Here is a 20,425-nt window from a genome sequence, read left to right on the forward strand (position 1 = left end):
CCATTTGTTGTGTGTCACCATCAATTAGTCCCGTCCCGCAAGGAAAGTCAACTCAGGGATTGCAGTCTTTAATCACAGCGCGCTCGTCTGCACGAGTGTAATCGGAGCTGTCATGGCTCGGCCACTTTACTAGGTGCACCTACACGATCCGTAACAAGAGTCATTGCAAGAGCCACTCGACAAATTGTGCCTTGGCAGAGGTAATGCTGCTCATGCTTGTGTTTGTGTTTGTTAATGCGGTTGCAGCATCCGAGAGCCATTCCTAATAATCTGGCAGGTTGTCGAGGCAGCATTTATTTACGTCACCAAAGCATACTTTCACAAAGCCGCTGCGGCTGCCACGTATTGACATGATGAGCTAACTCACTCACTTCTAGACTTTTTGTTTGTGTTAAACGTAACAGTTTTGACGCAAAAGTACCACGTCTTCTGCTACTGCTCAGCAGTTTTGCTGATTTTGTATGAAAAAGGCTATGGTGTGCAAAAATAATATTAAAAAAAATAATAAATAAATATATATATATATAAAATTCAGTGTGTTGAAAGCAACTATTACTCGTCTTTTCTGGCTGTGATGTGGGATTTTTTGTGCAGGCACTCTGTGTAAAAAAGTCTACTGGGTAAAAGAAAAAAAAAATTCCAAATTTGTTCTGTGTATTGAAAGTAACTGTCACTGTCCAACAACGATCAGCAACATCAAATCGCACTCTGACCTTCTTCTAAAATTCTAATGTGGAAACATTGCAGGATTTCTATGTTTAAGAGGCTCAAAAATCTGAAAAAGTTGAGTGCAGATCTTGCCAGCATTCACACGTCAGTCATGTTGAATAACGTACTTGAGTTGTAAATATTTGCCCCGATTTGAGGGATTAGATTCGAGTGAATAACGGGTGCTCTGATTGGCCGGATTACCGTGCGGAGCGGTTTGAAGCGAGGCCATGTGCGCTGCAAACAATGTCTATTAGTCGCTTATGCACAATGGACACCCTTGTACAGGAAGAATAGAACGGACGTGCACTCCTCATGTGTGTGTGTGTTTTATTCGGTCTCACAGGCGGAATTCCGACTGCAATGCTTTTATTGCCTGTTACGTGCGCTAAAATGCGGCAATCCAGAGCCGCTAGCGGGGGTGATGTGGAGGGGATTATTCTGAATTGCAGCAGCTCCGCATGTCGAGTGCCACACGAGGAAGAGGAGGAGGACTTATCGTCACAGTGCTCTCAATGGAGTAAAAAGCGCTTCCAATTGTTTTTTTTAAATCAGATCAAATGGATGAACTCAAAACCAATTTGAATCTAAAAGATTTTTGGGGATTTGACGAGTGTGAATGTATCGGTACACAAACGAATGAATCGTTCTCAATACATTTTGAAGAGGCCAATAACCCGATGAAAAGTTGCCGCGCTCTGCCTCCAGCAGCACAATAAGATAACGAAATGACTATGAGTTTTACTTTAAAGTTTAAAACGACTTACTTTAACCAGAATCCTGCTTCGTATTGTAGCCAAACAACACTACAATCTTATTGGGTTAATGCGCCTTCTCGTCTAGATTAGAATTGCGCAAACTACGGCACGTGGGCCATATATGGCACACGGGGCTTTTTAATCCGGCCTGCCGAATTTGTCCAACTAAAAAAAAAAAAAGAATTCTAACTCATTCAATCATTTCATCGTGTCCCTGCTATGCCTGTGTTTGCCCCATAGATGGCGCACTGATGATTGGTGACCTTTGTCCCATTGTGGGAGGGCAGTGTGTCTGGCAAGCCACACCCACTGGCTTTTCGCACAAAAGAAATGGATCTCGTCTAGCGATGATGTCATTCACTCACGCAGGCCAGAGGCAATCACACGTTAAAAATACATTTCCGGTTCTGGAAGCGAGTGAGATATGAGATATGTCAAGTACATTTACTTAAGGAATTCTTCGATTAGTTCCCTTTCACTCCTTTCACTAATTTCCTCTTAATTTAGAAATTTTTAGTTGCTTATCTTTGTGTGCCCTGCGATTGGCTGGCAACCTGTTCACCTGCCTACTGCTCGAATACAGCTCGGCTCCAACACGCCCGCGACCCTCATGAGCAAAAGCGGCTTGGATAATGGATTTTATTATTAACTAAATTCACAGTTATGATCACAAACACGAAGAAATTAACGACAGTCTTGTGATAATTGAGGCGCTTTTGAGCCCGCAGGGGAAAACGCGAGGAGCGGACTTGTATGAACCGGTGTGTAAATGCTGCATCTTGCATATTCATTGACACACACGAACATATTACCTGGATGAGAACTGTTTTGCACACTTGAAAGGCGCCGTCCTCAGTGCTCACTGTTAGTAAATCGAATTGTTCATTTATTTGTGTGTGCTTATTGTGCGAGGAGGTTTGCACACTACACAAAGCTGGCCCAAACACTTTACCCAAATCTTCCTGCTCTGGCCTCTCTGTCAGATTTTAGATCCCAATGTGGCCCGCAAGTCAAAATGTTTGCCGATCTCTGTGTCGTCCAGGCCCACGAGAGAGCTTCACTTGAAAGCTGCGTTTCGAGAATGGCGTTGCAAGTAGAACTGCAATCAAATTTTCGTTTCCCTCCTTTGGCCAGTAGTGGGTTAAAAAAGCAAGAATATATTTTTGATTTTCGAACAGTTGCAGGGTGTCTGGTGTCGATTTGTAGATTCCACATTGCTTACAGAATCACTGTTTACGTTCACACCTTCAACGTAAGGCCTGCGAGAAGGCTCACTGTAACCAACTTTTTTGAATCACACGGTGGGCTTGAAATTACTTCCGTCAAGTATGTACCATCTGCACACATTACATATTTAAAACAGTCAATAATTGAGGTACAAATTGAGACATGTCTGCGAGTGTGCACAGTCGTGGGGAAATCCTGAAAGCGCGTCCTCAGATCAGATCAGACGGGAGGAACAAAGCTCATTGTCGGAGAGAGGGGATGGAGAAGTGCAGTTGGGATTATCATGGGAGCATCCAGTGAAATGACTTGTCACTCCTAATCTGGGTATTAGCAGGCTTTGGCACCTCGCGGGCTCACTAAAAGCCACCTGTTTGACTCTTAATTCTTTTGTTTCATCAAACTTTTACGCGCTTGTTGGACACAATCGTTGCATCAAGTTATTTTTAGAACTTTTGTCACTAATTCTGCATGCAGGCACCTTGGAGCATTTAAATAAAAAAGTGGCGTTTTTGTTTGTGCAATCTGTGTGTTTCAGTCATGCTATCCCTCGGTGCTGCCTTGTCTTTTTAGATCAATGTTCACTCACACATACATGTGGATTGGGACAGGACCAAACAAAACAAAAAAAATAAATAAAAAAGTAAATTTCAATACTCGTAACAGGACAGAAACTACATTGTGTAATATAAATAAAGTGCGTGCCCCTAATAGTTTGCACATTTTTATATGCATTGATACGAAGAGACTTTTTTTCACTATTTTTTTTAATTTGTTGTAGAAATATTTGGTAATTTTTTTTATAAAATGTATCAATAATAATACAGTTTATCCAAAAATATTTTGTATCATCAGCTTTTGTACTTACTGCTATTGTTATATATTTTTATTATATTTTATATGATCATGATAATATAGATCTTTTCAACTTTTTTTTTGTTTTTTAACAAGGACATAACCAAGTAGATGTGAGTTTTTATAACCAAGTTGGTTATGATGATATAGATCTATTTTCAAGTCACTGTTGTTGATTGTTTTCTTTTTTTTCCTTTTTATGAAATATTATTTCAATATTTTATACTCTATTATTTATTATTATTGACTTATTCAACACAATTTGTCACATATACACTGCACTGAAAAAAATGTAGTGTTGAATTCACTCAATTTCAATTCGTCATGTGGTTGCTTGAAATCTGATCATCAGCATTTTTCAGCGTACTCGAACAGACAGTAAAATGACGTACAAATTGTACTAAATGAAAATAATAATATAAAAAATACATAAAAAATGAGAACAAAAATGTCCGGATGAAATGAAATCCAAATTGCTCAAAACAAAAATAAAAATGCTATTAGAGTACAAATTACAACCCCAAAATACCATGAAAAAAATATTTAAAACTGGACAAAAAACATGTTGTAAGATATAAGGTTTTTACAAATTAATATAATAAAAAAATCATTTTCCACATGTAACCAGCAGGTTATTTCTGACTGTTTGATTCATATAAAAGTGGGTGGGACTTAATTGAAATTGGAAAATGGGGGTCCCCCATCGATGTGGAAGAACCCAGTTGAGACTCCCCCGTTATGTATATTCTTAAAATAACAGCACTCATTCATTTTCACCTGCAAGGTAAGGTCACAGCGCAGCGGCACTTGTGTAACGCTACTGTTTGTGCACGGCGGCGGCATTATGTCCCCGAAAGAGGTCGGAGGTGAGCGGCGAGATAATGAGGATTGGAGCCACTGCACAGATGGAGGTCAGCCTGCTGCCACATGAGCTCCTCTCTCGTGAATGTAGACATGGGAGGCTTCAAGGAAGAACCACAAGGCCACAACATTAGGTAGAGTAAAGTCATTTTGCTGAGGATCTGGATAGAGGTGCCGATACAGGATGTTGTTGTCACCGTGCGAGTTGTGGACTAAAGCTGGCCGATGTGAGCCATGACAGTGCAGGGCTGAATGAGTCCCACCTGGACTGTACCATTTGCAATCTGGGGCAGGGGGGATTCCATCATGACTCATTTTTATCGGGATTTGTACTAAAACGAAATGGTTTCTTTGACAACGTTTTGTGGTAATGTAGTCTTGTTTAGTATGGTGAAAAGAGGCTCTGGCCTTAATGTTTAAAAAAAAAAAAAAAAAAATCAGCACCTAAAGCCAGTTTTATAAAATTTGGTCGTTATAACTAGCAAGGGTAAACCCACAAAATAAGACTCGCCTTCTCCGGCCCAAAAACTCTCCGAAGCACGGACTGACATTTACAGCTTAGCAAATCGTAATTATTTATTTCATCAATCTTCATTTAATACCATATGTCTTAGCTGTGCAGCTTCCAGTTGCTTGTGGGTTATTTTTTTTTCCTCTAATCTGATCTGATGTAAATCAAAATTGCCCACAACCTTCAGCATCCCGAGTGTTAGTGTTGGTGACACACACATCCTTGGAAATAGCCATTTTTATTTCCAGAGCTGGGCACTTGACCCTTTTTTGCTGATCAGTCCTACGCCCTCCAGCCACTGTCTTTGAGTAGTAATGTGCATTTGCATTTTGGTGGCGGTCGGTCGCCGTTTTAGACAACAAAATTGACCATTCGAGCAATATTACAACCCTTGCCTCCTTGCTATGACATAGATGGTGAGACCGGAAAGGCTAACACGTGGATTGTGTGGAATGGTTCATTAATGCCTCACATAGTTATATAGCATTTTGGTGTCATTAAGGGGGAGTCCTCACTGAAGGCCCAGGTCCGAAACTCACGGCCTCTCACTGACTAGCGATATCCAAAGATTTGCGTGATTCTTACCGTAATTCAACCTTATAAAAGACGGAAGGACAGTGATACACTGAAAAACAGTGGGTATTTTTGTCATTGCATTTGGGCGGCAAAGTTTGATGACTCACATTTGGTTCAGTAGTGCACCCCAGGATGTTTGGAAAATTCAGCCCACAAGACAGTTTCACTTCGCAACATGACTTGGGGAAGGCATGTCTATCATGAGTTGACCCACAAAAAAGCCTCAAGAAGTCATGCCCGATATACAGGAGAAGTCTGCCATTTGGGTTGGAAGCGCTCATTTTAGGGTCATTTTGCGCCATTTCCAGAGATTCTTAACGCTCAAAGCCAGAGATTTGTCTTTTTGCGACCTAATTTTCAACCTCCAATATTCTAGACATCTTTTTATAATCTTTTTAAGATCAGTTGTTGCCATTGCATGAGGACAGGAGCATGGTGGCAAAATGTGACTCACCTTACAACACAAAACTCAAATAGCTCCACAAGGTCTGAGCTTTTTAAATTTTAGATACAAGCGCTGTGCTATGCCGTGGCATCCACATAACTTTGCCTGAAAGTCTTGTATCTTAACACTAACACATGATGTGAAACATCATCGGTGTGCTAACGAATTGCATCATTATCGCTGTGTTAAAACCTTTTAAGCAACGGATATTTGAGCGCAAACAGGAGCACCATGCAGACAATGTAACAATACTCACAGGCATATAATCTTTATCCTCTGCAAAGAATGAGTACTATTCCTGCGGCTTACTGAGCAGTTGTGACCATCTTCTTCGTGTATATCTTTGGGCAAGCAGCAATTTAATTGAAGAAAGGAAAATGTGGCGCAAACAGTTTGATTTCTTTACATTCTCTTTAGTTGTCATTACTGTATTTTATCTTAAAATATAATATTATTCTCATTTACGTCTTTATTTTGCTGCTTCAGCTTGGTGTGGTGCTGACAGAGTGACCAAGTGTGCTGGTAGGTGAGACACGGCGGCCACAGAGTCCACTGTTGACGTTGCTCTTCAATGGCCGCTTCCATGCAACCTTCAATGGCTCACTGTGCACGCGTGAAGTAGATAAATGTATGTGGAGTGTTGTGTTTGCGCTAGCCGGGGTGTGTTGCCCTGCCAGGAAAAACAAGTGGCACACAAGGCAGGGTGTTGGTCAATAAGTCCACTTCTGGACTGCGGTTAACAGTTGGCATCGTCGCGCGTGTTTACGCCCACTGTGCAAACATCATATTTATCTTAAAAAAAGAAAAAAAACCCACATGCACTCACATTCCGCAGTTTGATTGATATTTTCCACGCCAGTACTAATGAAGGCAACAAACTCCAGTTCATACGATGATGAGAGACGGCCTTTATTGCAAATGCACAATTGTATATTTGTCAAGTGTGGTTTTTTTTTTGAGCTGGATATGAAGAGACGTGTCTTGCAAACTACGCTGTCTTTATGAGAAGAATTTATTGAGGATGGGTGGGTCCTGTTGCGCCAATATTGGGGGGGGGGGTAGCGGGGTACAGCTGGGGACCTCTAAAATGTATGCTTATTGTGTATTGTGGTTATTTTCACTATGATAAATTTTTTCCCAAAAGGCCATTCCCAAGCTGATTTTTTGGGGGGGTCTGATGAACGCATCCGATGCGTTTCATCCCAGCACCCATCTAGCTCAAAACCACACCTTAGCGGTGTCGCTGTTGGATGTTTCTATTTCGGGTGACAGCGGCAGGACGATGGTAGTAGTAGTGGTGGTGGTTGAGGGGCGAGCCCTGTGGGGAAAAAAAACAGGCATGTATGAGTCGGCATTCCGAAGGCCTGACCTCTGACAGTGCCCCCTCTAACAAGGCTCCTCACAGGGTTGAAACACACAAGTCCCATTATCTAGCGCTCCCGCTCTGTCTTTATTTATGCAGTCCACACACTCGGCTGCTTTTTAGCCACGCCTCACCATTCATTCGCACCTGGGAGTTGTCCCAAAGCAGCATAGTCATTCATGCAAAAAAATAAAGACACTGTTTTTCGTGGTGTCTGCTTCTAGACTATTAATTGCATTGCATACATAGGAGGTGTATAGAATATTAAATATAGTCCCTCACTTGTATAGTACTTTCCCACCAATTAAGGCCGTCATAGCACTTCACACTAACTTTGCATTCACCTACTGATGACGCAGCATCAGGAACAACTCGGGGATCAGTATATTGCTCGAGGACATGCCGACATGGTCATGATCAAACCCTCAACCTCTGGGTTGGGAAACGACCCTAAATATACTACAGATCTCTATTGGTATTAAAAATGGTCTTAATATGCTACATAAATGGTGTAAAGACCTTAATTATGGTCCGGCAGGGTCCAACATTTCATTAAATTACGTTTGAAATTTATACTGTTTGGTTGGGTCAACATGTAAGATATGTGGTGGCCCGAGACAGTAATGTCGAACCCTATCTTGATGTGTTATATTAGAGGTGCATCGGCATTGATTGGTTTTAATATGTTATATTTGTGGTGTTCAAATGTGAAATATGATGTAAATATTCTGAATTAGAGTTTTATTGAGCATATAATATGGAATAAATATGCTGCATTTGAGGTGTATAGGGATTGCATCTGCTATATTAGAGATTTTTAGACTATCACATGCAGCAGGGTTTAAATATCTTACAACAGAGGTGTGTCAATAACCGATAGCAGCCAGTTGAGCGATGTGGACTAATAAGGCAATAATAAAATTCAAGTCAAACCGAGCTGGGCTGTTTTATTAATAGGTAGCGTTAATTTCTTTCGACACTTAGCGCGGTTAAGAATGTTCAAACATGACTCCAAATATTTGCTGTTCAGGTAACAAAGCTGTTTTGTTTCATTTCAATTTGCATGATTTGCTCTGAGGGAATTTAAATGCGGCGCTGCACGGAAAGCCAGCAAGTGGCCTTCTTTTGTTTTTTTGTTCATTCTTCTTGTCGAGACTTGGCCAAGAGGAAAAAAACAATTCCATGAAAAAGTCCTCCCGTTCCCGTTTGTTTGCCTCCTGAATCTTCCTCTTGGGCTCCACAAGTGGCAGAAGGGACCTCGCAGCTCAATGCCACATTGTGTACGCTTACTTTTTTTCCGAGGTGGGGGGGAGGGGTTCCTCTCATCTGTCGCAGGTCTCCCTTCGTCCCGCCGCCCACAATGGACAATTGTTTGTCGCCAGGTCCCCCCTACCCCTCGGGGAAGTTCGGACTGCACTTTCTTGCCAAATACCGAGCCTGGTTTTTGCTTTCTGTGTTTGGAAGTCAGCGTTGGCATTTTAAGTAAGTGTGGACCAGACTGTGAGGAAGGAAATGTCCGGGTCATTCCAGAATTCACTGAAAAAAAAACATTAAAAATAAGCAACCATTCCTCAAATGTTGTCATATTTCCTTATTTTAAGCAAAAACTCTTATACATCTAAATCTAGCATCTAGACTGTAATAGATGATAGATAATTTTTTTAAACACACATGGCGGCACAGTGGACGACTAGTTAACATGATGACCTCACTGTGCAGAGTTCGTGGGTTTTATTCCGGCTCCGGCCTGCCTGTGTGGAGTTTGCATGTTCTCTCCGTGCCCGCGTGGGTTTTCTCTGGGTACTCCGGTTTCTTCCCACATTCCAAAAACATGCATGGCAGGTCGATTGGACACTCTAAATTGCCCCTATGTGTGAGCGCAGATGGATGTGCCCTGTGATTGGCGCGAAACCAGTCCAGGGTGTACCCCGCTTACTGCCTAAAGATAGCGGGGATGGGCTCCAGCAACCCCGCGACCCTGGTGAAGAGAAGCCGTACAGATAATGGATGGATGTATGAAATGCATTGGTTTGCTGTTGCACATGCGCATTCTTGAGTGGCTGTTAGTTATCATACCCAAGTCACTGGTCGACAGTCAGTTTTAACCTCCTCGCCCAGTGCGTAGCAGCCTTTCAGCTGCCAACAATAATGAGTTTAGATAGGTGCAAGCTTGGTCACAGAACGAATTGAAACTGGAAAGTCAAGGTACCACGTTACTGCCAACATAATTAAATAGTATTTGAAAAATGTTTTTTTTTTTTTTTTACTAATTAAGGATTCCCTTCTAATAGACAATCACATGTCTACCTTCCCAGAATGATGTCTTCCATGCAAGCATCGCCTCCCTTTCACGCGCCGGCAGAGGAAGCGGAGGCGCTCGGCCGCAGCAACACCAACATGGCCTGGCTCAACGACCACGGCCCCAAAGAGACGCCATCGCCCTCCCCGCCTGAGCCGCAGCCAATCAGAGAGAAGCGAGTCGACGGCGACTCTTGGGACAACGCCGCGTCGGCTGCGATGGTGAGAGAGGGTACACGGCTCATAAAACACGCATAAAACATGCGCGAGGGGCAAGATCTCTTGCTTCGTGATGTACGCGCACGCTCGAGCACACAAGAACTGTGGTCGTCCGCTGCAGGCACTGCTGAAGGCAGCCCAGTGAGGGTCCTCCAATGGAGACTTTGACCCTTTGTTGTGTGTCTGTGTGTGAGTGTAGGTGTGTGTATTGAAGAGATACATTGAAAAAAAATCACAGTGCTGGAAGTAATCCAGAATATACAATCAACTTACAGAATTTTGCTCCAATTACGAAAAGCTTGCGCACTAAAAAATTAACAAACTGAGCTTTTTCCCTTTCAGGATACGGAGAGCACAAATAAAGACTCGTCCATTGTCTACTCGTACCTGGCCAACTCCACCTCACCGCCCAAGCCAGAGGAGTGTTCCCGGGATCGCAGCGAGCACACGGCAACGGGCGCGGGCTTGTCCTTGGGGACGCCGGAACGCCGCAAGGGAAGCCTAGCAGACGTGGTGGACACGCTGAAGCAGAAGAAACTGGTGGAAATGACCAAGACGGAACAAGACGGTAAGACTTGAGATGGGGATGCTTGTCTGTGATTGGTCTGGGGTGACCTTTTATCAGCACATTTAAGATATTTGTACGTCAACGGATGTCAAATAAGTCACAATGCAATCGGACCTTGACTTAAGGGTTGAATTTTGTTTCGTGTCCAGGATCGGAACTATACTTATTTGTTGTTTTTGTGCATAATGATAACAGTGGATGGACAGTAGCTTCAGCCTATCCCAGCTGTCTGTCAGGCAGTAGGCAGGGTACACCTTCAAATGGTTACCAGCCAATCACAGGGCACACATCCATTCGCACTCGCACTCACCCCGAGGGGCAATTCAGATTGTCCTATCAACCTGCCATGCATGTTTTTGGAAAGTGGGAGGATACCGGAGTACCTAGAGAAAACCCACGCAAGCACGGGGAGAACATGCAAACTCCTCACAGGAAGGTCGCCGACCGGATTCGATCCCATCAAACTGTGCACTTTGAGGCATATGTGCGAACCAGGCGGCCACCGTGCCACCCCTGTCAAATTTAAATAAAATATTGAAAAAAATGTAAATTTTAAAAACAAAAAATGCTTTATTTCTTTTATTAAAAGCATACTTGTCAAACTTGAACTTTCAATCTCCCCAAAAAATTAAATCAGTTCAATTTTAATATATATGTTGGAAAATTAAAATCGAAAAAATGCCTTATAAAAAAAAAATCATGAAATAAAATGTATGACTTTTTTTGCTTAAAAACAATCTTGTCAACTTTCAGTTTAAAAAATATACATTTTTTAAAATAAATAAATCTGACTTTCTCCAAATGGCTGACATGAAAAAAAAAAACAGAAACAAAAACATTGCATCTTTCTGGTCAGAATCAACATTTTTTGTTCAATGTAACACACCAACTGAAAAAAAATGCTGTAAAAAAAAAAAGCTACATTTTACTTACTTTTATGTTTGTTTGTATGTGTCCGCGCGTGTGTGCGTGCATCCGTCCGTTGGTGTTTGTGTCTTAATTCTGGAACTCCTTTGTGCTCTCCTTCAGCAACTTGCCAAATTACAACAGAGCGCTAGCTCTGGCTGGTTAGATCCTGATATCAATCAGTGCAAATGCAGCTTTCTCTTCTTTTTTTTTTTTTTCCACGCTTCTCTGATGTGAAGCGCTTGGACGGCAGAAGCGTTGCAGTCTCCCAGCATGCCCGGGCCTGCCATCCAGCAGCCTGTCACGACGGCATGTAGTAATCTGGATATCACAGCGCCGCTTGATCTCTCTTTGACTTTGTCACTGATGCACTAAATGCAACGGCCTCGAGCGTAATCCCGTATGAAGACTCTTGACTTGAAATATGGCTGCCCGATGTTCTTTCGTGCCGCGTGGCAAACGGCTCGTTGAACTGAAGGTCGACGTACTGTGAGCTTCATTTTATGTATCCAGTCAACTAAAAGTCAATTGAAATATTTGTATAAAAGTTTGAAAGCTTTAAGTTTGACTTGATCAAAAATACAACCAGTTGCGTCAAATCCAGGTCCGGAAAGTAAAAACGCTGCCGTTATTTGGGCCACAGGTGCTTCTACTCAACCAGCAGGTACACAAATTCATTCACCTGCTGATTGAGTCGAAGCGTCTTTGGCCAAGACCAAACTGTGGCAGCCAATCGGCATTAAGAACACAATACAATACGATTACCATGTCATTGTCGAACAAGCAGACACGCATACAAATGAATAAAATAAATAAATAAATAAAAACAACACACATTTTCATAGCCCTGCTTGTGGACCGTCAGGTTCCTTCTAATAAGTTTTTTCCCAATTAATCAATAGTCTGAGGTTTAAAGCTTCATTTAGTGCCTGGAAAGTGAAAGCCCTGCACTCATTAGTTAGGCAATGACTCAGATCAATGTGTCTTTATTATTGATCGATGAGTCTTTTGATTTCAATTCCCTTGAGTCAAAGGCATTCCTGGAAAACGGGTTCTCGAGGAGATGCTGTTTTTCTTCCGCCAGATGATTGACAGCTGAACAATGGCATCCTCCTGCTGCCCCCTTGCTGGAAAGGTCCCGCCCTCATTAGCTAACGGCATCAAACGCAACGTGACCCACGCTCGCTTAGCGACCATCAGAGCTCAGAGCGAGAACGTGGGCGACGTCCCTGTTAGCGGGCACGCTAATGAACACGCCGCGGTGGATTTTGCTCCTTAAAAGCGCCATCAAGAGCTCGTTAAGGTGGCGCGGGCTCACTGTATCGGCGCACAGCAGGAACGGTGTCCTTTATGAAAAGAAGTGTTCAAGATCGAAAAGGTGAAGGAGAGCTCCCCTCACATTTCTGTGTTAGCTTGAGTTGCGAATTTCAGATTTTATTTAATTGACTTTTTGAAAAGATTTTTTTTTACAAATATCCGAATTGTATTTGCAAAAAAAACAAACATGACATTATACAAAAAAATTAAAAAATAAATATTTTTTTAACAAAACAATTTGGAAACGTCACACCTCAAAATCTTTTTTAACATTAATCCCATAATTTTAATAAGAATTAATATTAAAAAAAGAAATAAGATAATTTTGCCATTTTGCTTTAAATTTTATTTAAATTTGGAGAATTTATAATAAAAAATGTATTGTCACAAATAAGTCTCGATTAATTTAATATTCTATTAGTTGTGAATTAATCATTTTACCTCTAATGAAGGGTACGTAGTTTTTAGATAAAAAACATGTCAACCCTCGCATAGCAAAATCGCCGGAGATCCTTCCTTAAACTTGCATTAGTTTCAATCGCGCTCGTCTGCATTATTATTCAAACGGGACTGAATAAAATGTTCGGGCATGACACGAGGGATGATGGGTGGCCCCGGGGATGTCACGCAGGTTGGCGTGGACCCCGCCTCCCTCACGCCAGTTCATCCTTTGCTTAGCGCCGTGCCGATGGATAGCTTATAGGAATTTAAATCAAAACGTCAAATGTTGTCAGGTATCATGATGGACTCTCTGCTCATGTTTTTTTCATGAGGGTTGAGCATGCACTGTGTTGACGTGCACGTTGATGCCGCGTGACACTCACGCATATCAATGTCAATAATGATCATGCAGTCAACCCTGGCTATTTACGGGGGCTTCGAGACCAAGACAGAATACTGTGAAACTTCAAAATAGAGAGACCATATAAAAATTTGCAATAATTTGTTCTTTTGCGCTTCCACACTTGTCCAAACATGCATTCTCATTAATATTGCATTTGTGAATGAAGAAACAAAATCCACGGTGCGGCCATTTTACCACTTGCTGTGAACTGAAAATTATCTCACGCCTTGCTAACATCACACGACCAAACCCAGAAAACAGGTGAGCTGTGAAGTTGGCAAAGCTGAGCCCGCCCAGCAATGTGATGTCATTTTCAGTTGACAGCAAGTCAGTACAAGAACAAATAATTGTAAAGAACATTTTGGACTGGACTTCATCTTTAAACGCAAGGAAAATTAGTCAGATATCATAGAGTTCTACAGAAATCTCTTTAGTATTTTCGGTTTAGTAAAAGTGTGATAGAATCAAACAAAGTCTCCAAACAATAAATTGACTCTCAAAATTATTTAGCGATTTATCTGAAAATTGATTAGTTGATAAATAAATTGATTGTTACACCTGAAAATAAAAATTTAAAAAATGTTTTTAATTTAAATAATTCTATACCCCGTCGACATGCTTTCAACACATTTAACTGTATTAAAATGCAGGTCCTGTTTTCATGGTAATGCATTTTCCAATGTATGTATAAAAGATCCACTTTTTTTCTTTATTTACCAAAAGGTGTTTCTTGCGGAAAAAAAATAATTCAAGGACAACACAAAACTGCTGAACACGAAACCAAAATAAGTGCTCACTTTGTACTTTTTTTTTCACAAAACCAACTCATTCATACTTGTAGTTTGAGACCCAGTGCAAACGCGATTGCCATCTCGTGGTGATTGGTGATATTACAACTTAAAACTACAGTCAACCTCTGCATATTCGCAGTCAATGTTGGGGGTAACTCATTACGAAGGGAAAGTAATATAGTACATTTGGATGATAATGAAGTAATAGAACGAGTTACCCTTAAAATTCTTGTAATATTATTACAGTAACGGAGCCTCGTAAATTCACGACCACAATGCTCGTTTAATAATATAATTTAAACAGGAGAACAGTTTACAAGGTAAGCTAGTTCCTGAACCAGTTACTACAGAATTTTTTGTCTCGCGTGGCAAGTTTGAAAAAAATTGCCCAATTTGTCTCTTCTCCAAGCTATTTATTCATTTACGTACACATGTCATGTTAGTCTTTACTTTCTCAGGATTTCTCAGGATGCAGTCTTCACTATATAGTGGTTGCCCATTATAAATGCACCTTTTTTTTTTTTTTTTTTAGCCCAAAACGTATTGGGAAAAAAAAGGAATAAACCTCCAATAATTGATAAAAAATCCCCAAATATTCGAATCCACGGTGCTTAATCATCACTGTGCGCTGGCCCGTGATATTCCTTCCTTTGCTCCTTGCTGTTGGTGTCCATCTCATTTCTTGTCTGTTTGTACAGCCTCAAGATGATTTTAAAGCTGCTATGCAGTTACATATCGTTGTCTTGAATCCCTCCCACCCACCTTCTCAGCCCCCCTCTCCCACGAGTGCGCCCACGTTGACCCTTGTGCATGTGTGGGGGCTTATGGATCCAACGAGCCAGGTGTAAGTCGTTGTGATGACAGCTTAACAGCCCAGTTGGGCCGGGCCGAGAGCTAAGCTCATTGGCTAATTAACAAGGTCTTGGCTCGGGGGCACCGTGTTTGCCTTGACTCCGCCAGATTGCCACTTTGAGCTGCGTGCGCGCGCGTGTGTGTTGAGATTAGCATTGTGACTTAACTGTAACAGGCTGACATATAAGTGGCAGTAAATGTGGAGTCGGTACTTGTGTCTGTCCTGGTTGCTCAGTATAATATGGCTTAAGGCAATAATACTTGAAGAGTTCAGCTATGGAATACCTCAGCATATCATGAGATTCACTTTTTGGGGAGCAGGGATGGCAAAGTGAAGAGAAGAAGTGAAAACAAACAGACCAGAAAATCAACCTCATCCTGACAAAGGACAGCTTGTAAATTTCACATTTTCTCAATTGGCAATAACTGATGAACTGAAACTTTAAAAATTTTACAATTTTGACTAAATAAACTACATTTTTGACAAAGTTTGAAAATATTGTGTATAAAAAAATTACAATTTTACGAAAAAAAAACCACGAACGAAAGCAAATATAACACAATTTGACCAGAAAACCAGACATTTTTTACAAAACAATTAAAAATCCAACAACTCATCGTTGTGATTTCAGTAGTGAGGCACTTTTGTAGAAAACAAGACGTGACATTTTGCCGCTTTCATTGAATGGGAAAAAAGTATCGCCATCTGTTGGTCAAATGTAAAAGTGCGCCCCTTAACGCCAGAAGTCCAAGTTTAAGCGCTAACATAAAGGATTGTTCACGGAAATGTGGGACAAAACATTTTCAATCATTTTAAATGGGACATGACTTTGTCATGAGCAGCTAACAAATTTCCAAATTTTCAAACTTTGACGACGTTCCCCATCTTTTCTTCTGGGACGTACCTTGTAACCCCCACTGATGCCTACCCCCTCGTTGGTAAAATTTAGCCTGGTGGACCCCCCCTCGCCACTACCCCCCACTATCACTCCTCTGTGACCCAAATCAGAGGTTCTCCCAGAGGGCCCGGGGCCCAAAACAACGCATGTATTGTGTCTGAAGCACACGTGTGAGTGTGTGCGGGTGTGTGTGTGTGTGTGCGTGCGTGCGGTTTCATGTGTCAGGACTAAAGTGGAACCAGAAGCCGGGGTCTTGAACGGTTGAGATTTTCGGGAGCGTGTCTACCACAAAGAAGCGATTTTGCACCCTATCAATACAAGACGCTCTTATTTTAAAGTAGAAATACAAGTTTTATGATACATAGTGTGCATGGTGTCAGAACATTTGTGTTTTGTGCTTCAAAGCATTTAAGCCCCCAAATGAGTTGAAAAAGAATCCTTAGCCGGGTAAAAGGTGGCCGTCATAAAACTTTTATTCACCGTATGGGAAATGTTTGAGTTGCTTTTTAACATTCTTAACAAAAATGGAGCCACGTGGGTAATATTGCTTTCATGGTTTTTATTAAGAACAGTGTTGGGTTTCAAATGAAAGATCCTCTTAGCGAGTTGAGACGCTTTACTCCGAGCTGCAAATAAATACTGTAATTGTTTGATTTACTACAAATATAAAAATAATTATGTTATGTTGGGGCAAAATCTTTGATTCTGAATTAAATGCATTTTTCAGTTTTTTTTAATTGTACTTTAACTGCATTTAAATTGTGAAATTTTACTAAATACACAGGGAAATAAGGGAAACAAAACATATATTACGATACAATTATATACACAGTGTAAATATTATCATCATATTAATGAGTAAAAACATGACAACATAAACACATTTTGTTATGGATTTGTTTTGACGAAATGAAAAAATGGAAAGCATTTTTTTAGAACAAAATGAAACGTGGTTTTGAGATAGACCTAAAAAAAATTGTAGTTTTTTTTTTCATTTATTTTATTTATTTATTTTTTTCTTTACAAAAAAAGAGGGTTCCACGGGAATAAGATCTGTTGGTAAAATGCTTTCATAACACTGATGCGTGTGTTCGTGGGTGTGTACATGCACACACACACAAAAGCATCCATGCGTGTGTGTGCGTGTTTGTGTGTGTTTGTCCTGATGTTTGGACATATGCTGAGTTAGAGTTGACATGGACATCAATGGTGCAGGACAGCTGTGAGGACAGCTGCTCCCTTGCGCCACTTCTCCTCCTCCTTCCTATTCTCTCGCTTTTCCTGTTTGTCACTCTATTGCTGTTTCTTTTTTTTAATCTTTTCCACATTCACGGGTTCTGTGTGATAGGCAAAATGCCCGTCTTCTGTTACAGCTCAAATTTAACTTGAATCTCTGTAAGAAAAGATGGCAACGCCGCAATTCTGCAACAGGGGTGTGAAGTTTAACATCAGACAATTACTTCCCGATTCCATTTTTTTCGTTTTTTTTGTCACTGCACTGTTTAGACAGCACCGTCATGAAATGATGGGACCCCGTGAGAGTGTTGCTTTGCTTTGTGAAAGTACACATAGTCATGACACTAATCCGCCTTTGCTGGTTTCTGTTTTTTTTCCTTTTTTCATGCTGTTGTTCTATGCTTGTACTTGTTACAGTTAACTAATTCATCCGTTTCATCATCAATCAATATCTTAGATGAGCATTTTGGGTTCATTTTAAAAGTATTTATTTTGGAATGGCTGCATGTCCATTCATAATCAGGAAGATCAAACCGTCATTTGAGAATCGTAGTTTACTCAATTTAATTACACAATATTTAGTGAATTTTTCTTGCACTCAACAAATACCCCACATGTAAAAAAAACTGAAGCTCATAAAACTAATAAAGCTAAACTAAAGCACATTTTACAATAAAAAAATAACTATCTAACCTGTTTTAACAATTAATTAAAACGAACTGAATTTAAAATACAAGCGTCAAACGACAAATCCACAAAGTAAGTATAATGCGCACCCAAAATACAAATTAATAATATTAATATCATTCACGGAGAGTTTTGTAAACAAATCAAGCGCGACTTCCCTAGAAACGGTAAGGTGCAGGACATCTTGAATCGAGGCTGGTCAATTGAGGCTCAGTTTAGTTACCTTGAGTAAGACCAAAAAGAAATAAGCAAACTTCAACCGTGTTTCGTGGAGGGAAATGTCTTGCCGTTGCCCTCGACCCCTCCTGACATTTATCAGCCACCTCACTCTTCCTCCTCTTGATGAAGGGACACCAGGGAATTTTGATACAGGCCACCTTTCTAAACAGCACTTGATCCCGACGGATAACGATCCATGTAGGGTAAGAAACACAGCCTCCTCCTTCTACGTTGTGTTTACCGCCATGGGAGGTATGATAAATTGTACACACAAGTTGCGTTTTCCTGCTTAAGTGCATCTATAAATTGCGGCTGCTATTTGTTATGCGTCCCCGCGTCATCCTCGAGCTCCTTGCTTAACGCTGGCCGAGCCCGTTTGTGCCATAAATCCCATTGGAATTATTTGAATCCATACGTCACCGTCTGCTGGCTGATTTGGCGAAATGCCTCACAGTTCTGAGTTTGGTTTGAATCTCACCTCCAGCCCTGCTGTGGAGTGCATATGTTCTCGTGCTGGTGTGGGTTTTATCCTGTTACTCCCTAAAATATGACTTCATGCCGATAAAACGATCAATTTTTTTCAAATTTTCATTCCCATGAAGTTTTCTTCTTTTTTGTAAAGAAATATGCAGTGGTATTCCCATTATTATTTTTTTTTGAAAATAAAACCTTTTTCTTATCAAATAACATTAAATAAATATATAATATATAATAAAGTTTTTGCAAGAAATTATTTTCTTGTAAAATGTGACTTTATCCAAATGACTCCCCCCAAAAAATCGATGCTATTTCTGTAAAATGACTAAAAAGTTTTCGAAAAACAACATTAGACGTCCCATAAAATAATTTTTTTTTCTTCAGAAATGGCAATATTCTCATCATATAAAAAAATGTTGTGTTTAAAAAAATCAAATTGCATTTTGCATATATGCCTACAACATATATATGTAACATATACATATATATATGTTTGAGGATTTTTTTTCCCTTCAAAAATAAAACTATTACTTTATTTGGATTTCTCTTTTAGCAGATCAAACCTTTTTTTACCCCGTAAAATTACAACTATATCTATTTTCCCCTCCAAAAGGTAGAGCTTTAATTTTTTTTTTTTTTTTTAAATACTGTGTGATTCTCTTCGTGTATAAATTTTGATCTTTTCAGCTTGGCATGCTCATGTATTCAAATATTATGCAACAATTAGATCAGGCCTTGTACCATTGTGAAAATTTCTTCACGTGTTTATGCTATATTCATTAGATGACCATCTTAGCTGCTTTCCCTGGCCATCAAATCTCACCGCACTGGTGTGTGATGTCGTTTCAGAGCCGACGTGCATGGAGAGTCTCCTCGCCAAAGACTGGAAGGAGCGCGTGGACCGCCTCGACGCCACCGAGCTGCTGGGTGACGTCAAAGGTCGGTGTAGTTTGCTGTTCCATCATTGTTGGTGTCCAAAGTGGAACTCTCGGCATCCTCCGAACAGCCCTAAAATAATGTCTGTTATTGGAAAAAAAAAAGGCAGGTGGTATGTAAACCAAAAGCGCATGTAAATCAAACAGCTAATAAAAGCGCAAACATGGCATAATTCTTTTCCTTTATGTGCATACTTTGAGTGTCCTTGCGCTCCCGGATGCAATAGAGTTGACTTGAAAGTGTACACAACGTAAATGTGGCGCTGATGAAGAGGCGGCAGCATCCGTAAACATGGTTTTCTCGTGACAAATGCCAGAAAAGTGCAGAGTCACGTTGAGATTTTGCATCAAGAGCGAGCACTCAATGTTCTTAAACTTATTGAAAACTCAGTGGTTAGAAGTCAGGGCCAGCAAGACTGAAACAGAAGCATTGACACATTTACAACCTAAATTGTAATATTTGTTCCTAGTAATTTTATTGTTTTTATTGGTTGTGTCAAAACCTTTGTCCGATTCAAGCATTGGATTGTTGTTCTATGCTGTATATCAAGTTATCTGAAGTAGCACTAATGAATATCCCGAGCAAGCCTATCAAGGGAAATAAGTCTATGATAATCATAAAAATAATTTAAAAATAATAAAAATAAAATAATGATAATAAACTTTTTTTTGTGAGAAGAATTTTTTTTGTGATACTCTATTACAGCATTCAATTTTTTTTTTTTTTTAAAGGAAAAAGGTTTCAATTTTTCAGGAATGCAGTTCAAGAAAAAACAACCTCATTGGTCAAATGATGATATAAAAACAATGAAGGTATGTTTTGGGTGCATGAAAATGCATATTTTTAAGATATTAAAATGCCATAATATTACACGA

The 20,425-nt window shown here is 40.4% G+C and overlaps 1 protein-coding gene across 5 annotated transcripts in view; it reads left to right on the forward strand.

Annotated features, from left to right (window-relative positions):
• The window catches only part of LOC148335249 (transcription factor SOX-6-like), a 90,707-nt gene that overhangs the window by 26,543 nt on the left and 43,739 nt on the right, over nucleotides 1-20,425 (forward strand). For all 5 annotated transcript variants that reach the window (XM_088298085.1, XM_088298087.1, XM_088298086.1 and 2 more), the window contains exons 3-5: nucleotides 9,617-9,821; nucleotides 10,161-10,386; nucleotides 19,464-19,553. In XM_088298085.1, the coding sequence (XP_088154211.1) occupies nucleotides 9,618-9,821; nucleotides 10,161-10,386; nucleotides 19,464-19,553 (520 nt within the window). In that variant the 5' untranslated portion in view covers nucleotide 9,617. The remainder of the gene's footprint in view (nucleotides 1-9,616; nucleotides 9,822-10,160; nucleotides 10,387-19,463; nucleotides 19,554-20,425) is intronic.

Source organism: Idiotropiscis lumnitzeri, chromosome 6 (assembly GCF_059441095.1).
Source record: "Idiotropiscis lumnitzeri isolate Australia: NSW breed Sydney's pygmy pipehorse chromosome 6, RoL_Ilum_1.0, whole genome shotgun sequence".
Classification (NCBI taxonomy): domain Eukaryota; kingdom Metazoa; phylum Chordata; class Actinopteri; order Syngnathiformes; family Syngnathidae; genus Idiotropiscis; species Idiotropiscis lumnitzeri.